The 3,663-nt window shown below is 32.0% G+C and overlaps 1 protein-coding gene across 1 annotated transcript; it reads right to left on the reverse strand.

Annotated features, from left to right (window-relative positions):
• Positions 1-2,739: 2,739 nt before the first annotated feature.
• LOC109207397 (monothiol glutaredoxin-S1-like) lies at positions 2,740-3,221 on the reverse strand. The gene has a single exon (XM_019370305.1). The coding sequence runs from the start codon at positions 3,181-3,183 to the stop codon at positions 2,875-2,877; it is 309 nt and encodes a 102-aa protein (XP_019225850.1). The 5' UTR covers positions 3,184-3,221; the 3' UTR covers positions 2,740-2,874.
• Positions 3,222-3,663: the final 442 nt, after the last annotated feature.

Consider the following 3,663-nt stretch of genomic DNA (forward strand, 5'->3'; position numbering starts at 1 on the left):
ATATATATATATATATATAGAGAGAGAGAGAGAGAGAGAGAGAGAGAGAGAGTATAGGGTAAAATATGATATGACACGTGGTCATCTAAAGGAAGGACATGTGGAATCCAAGACGGGGATGCCCAAAGACCGAATGCAGCTATTCCGCTTTTCACCGGAAGGGATAACGTTCATAAAGGTGTATTAAATGCTCTACGCCCGGTAGCATTTAATAAAGAATATTCTGCAGCATTAAGAGTGACGGCCCGTTATAGGAAATTTGGCATTTATGTCAACCGTTACATCTTCATCAATGGCACTCATAATTGGCATTAAAGGAGGGCACGATCCTAGGACCTCCTTTCCTAGACACAACTATAAATAGTGAGGTCAGTTATCATTGTAGAGGATACGATTTTTCTGGCAAACTTATACTAGATTAAAACTTAATACAATCTTACTTTGTCGCTTTTCGATGTCATCATTGCTATGCCCGAAGACCTTGTTTCCGGAACTGTCATCTTTGTTGTTTCATCTACATGTTAAAGCTAAGTATTTCATAATTCTTTCATTATTTTATTATTTCAGGATCAAATTAGTTCACTTGTCTAGAAACCGCGTATAAATTCAACTGTATCGTTTTATATATATATATATATATATAAAAGCTTTTAATTTGTGGTCTTGAAATCACTTTTCTGTACACTTCCATGGATGGAGTTAGAGTTTACGGTTCCATTGACCCGAGTAATTTTAATATAAATTTTATATTTATCTTAATAAATATGTTTAACATATATAAATTATTAATTAATAACTTAAAATAGTAAGAACTTTGAATTTATAAGTTTCGAATCCTGAGCTCACCTCTAGTTACTTCAATTGATCTCTGCAAAAATTGATTTGTTTTGTCAATTTTCCGCACTTATTTTTTCCTTTTTTCTATGTGTTACTAAGCCCAGGGGCGCATTTACTGACCAATATATGAGGCACGTTTACCCATGGTCCGCATGGATATTTTATGTACATATTTTTTAGGATTGAACAAATATTATCTGCATCTTTGCTCCAAAAAGCTGAATGATGCACTTGGTTGAAGCTATATTATCTACTTAGGTATTGGGATCAATTTTTGCTTAATACATTTTTTTCTGTTTTTATTAATGGTTCACCCATATTCTAGAAATTCTAAATCTGCATGTGATGGTAACAGAAACACTCTAATTAAGAGGTTGGGTAATATTATCAGTAAACTACAATTCTAATCCAATTTAACTGTTAATTTGTACTATCCTTGTGGTTAATATATTTTACTCCTTAAAACATAAAAGATACTATGATCAGCTTCTATATCTCAAAAGAATTATATGGGAATTGACAATATTTTTTGTCGAAGTTGGAGGTGAACAATGAGGATTTTGAAAGTTATAGAGAGGTAACCTTGCCCTTCAAATAGCCAGTGAAGATAGAAAAAAAAAATGTTTAGTGCTCAAACTTAAGTTCATAGGAGTAGTATCTTTTACTAGGGGCAGAGTCATGATTTAAAATTTATGAATTCAAGAATTTAGCTTTTTAAGTTACTAAATTTTAAATAAATAATTTATACATCACAATGAATTTTCTTAGTCAAATATAAAATTTGCACTAAGCTTGTTTTATGCAGTTGAAGTAGTGCCAGCACATAGGTGAGACATGATCTTAGTCTATTTCATTGATAGAGACATGATTCAGATCTATATATATGACATCCTATTAATATAATCGGATGCTACTCGATAAAAATGAAGTACTCTTTTTCTTTGGTTGAAAAAGGGATAATATTATAAATAATTTTTATGCGTCACTACAATTTACAAAAAGAAGAAGCCATTATTAGCATTATGCTATTTCATACTCACGATTAGGGCTAGTTGGTTCTTTTTTGCTTTTTACCTAAGGAAAAATAATCTTAGCATAAAATGCATCATTTGCTAATATCAGTTAATTAGTTATCGCAGAAAATTTGTCAAAATAGCACGGTATAGCCAGTTTCGGACTGGTCATTCAAAAATAGCCAGCGTTTACTAAGTCAATGAAAAATAGCCACTATTTTGCTGCAACAGTGACCGGTCCAGCATAATATACTGGATTTCGGTGCACCTATGTATGAACTCCAGCATATTATGCTGCACCGGTATACTTTACTGGCTCCAGTATAATATAGTGGAGACTGGAGCATCGGTGCTCCAAACTCCAGTATATTATGCTGGACCGGTATACTTGCTGGAACTCTAGTATATTATGCTGGAGTTCCAGCATACTTATGCTGGAACTCCATCATATTATGCTGGAGTTCCAGCATACATGCTGGAACTCCAGCATAATATACTAGCGTATTTCCCGGGGTTTTGAACAGTGTTTTCGCTCAGATTTATCTTTACATGAAAAGTGGCAAAATTTCGATTACTTTTGAAACTGGACTAATTTTGAACGTGTGGCTATTTCTAAATTTCTCCTCTAAACGTTAAAGGAACAGTAGAGCTAGCTTTATGTAAATTATACTCCTAGTAAGTACAGACTGGTATAAATTAAGTAATAGCAGTAATTATTTGTCCGAAATAGTACTTACAAGAATTTAGCTTATATATATACACTGACAATATAATGTAAGAATAAATTATACTGTCAAGTCACTCAATATGTAATCCTTCATAAAATGTGAAATTCGTAATCTTTGAAAACAAGACAGGTTATTCGCTACAATAGATAAATATGACTTGATAGTATAAAAGCATACTTTTATTAGTACATCAAGAAATAAAATATATTTGTGATAAATTCACTACTATATATATGATTTCACTACTATAAGACGAAGATTAGACTTTTACTAGCTAGCTAGTAATTAATTGATCTCTATATCCAAATAGCATTAGCCCTTAGAAGCAAATTCTTGAGCTTGCCTCTAACATTAAGACTCATAATTTCATTAGAACCACCAACAAAATTTTTGCCAATAAAAACTGCTGGCACACTCAGTTGACAACCTAATTCAACCAATGCAGTCTCCATTTGCCTCCCATTTGGAAGTTTATCGAGCTCATAAACTGTAGGGTTTGCTCCGAAACCTCGGATTAGGGTTTCGATACTGTGAGACATGCAACAAGTGGTTTTGCTGAAAATCACTACTGGACTTTCTGCTCCCAACTTCATCACCATATCCATGCTTAGATCTCAAGATCTTTTTTTTTTTTTTTTTTTTTTTTTTTGTGAAGAAGTGTAACTGAAAATAAAGAAAGTTGTGAAGCTTAGTAGAGAGAAAATCTGTTTGTATTGAGTTTGAGGCTTTAGTTGTTATGAGAAACATGAAGTTGTAGAAAGGCTATATATAAGGGATCAAAATGAACAGAAAAAGAGATTACAGAATTTTCCAAAAGGGACAAGTCGGTGGATATGCAAATTATTCCTTGATCATTTGATTGACAAAAGCTTCACTTGTCTTTCTCTAGGATTTGCTATATAGTTGCATATAGTTTTATTCCTAAAATAAAACGAGGAGATATATCCATTGAAATATATTTTTCGGCTTATAGGACGGTATAAGGTGAAAATAAAACTTAATATATATATATATATATATATATATATATATATATATATATATATATATATATATATATATATTTTCCTCTAATGAGGATGGAT

The sequence above is a fragment of the Nicotiana attenuata genome, unplaced genomic scaffold (genome assembly GCF_001879085.1).
Source record: "Nicotiana attenuata strain UT unplaced genomic scaffold, NIATTr2, whole genome shotgun sequence".
Taxonomy (NCBI): domain Eukaryota; kingdom Viridiplantae; phylum Streptophyta; class Magnoliopsida; order Solanales; family Solanaceae; genus Nicotiana; species Nicotiana attenuata.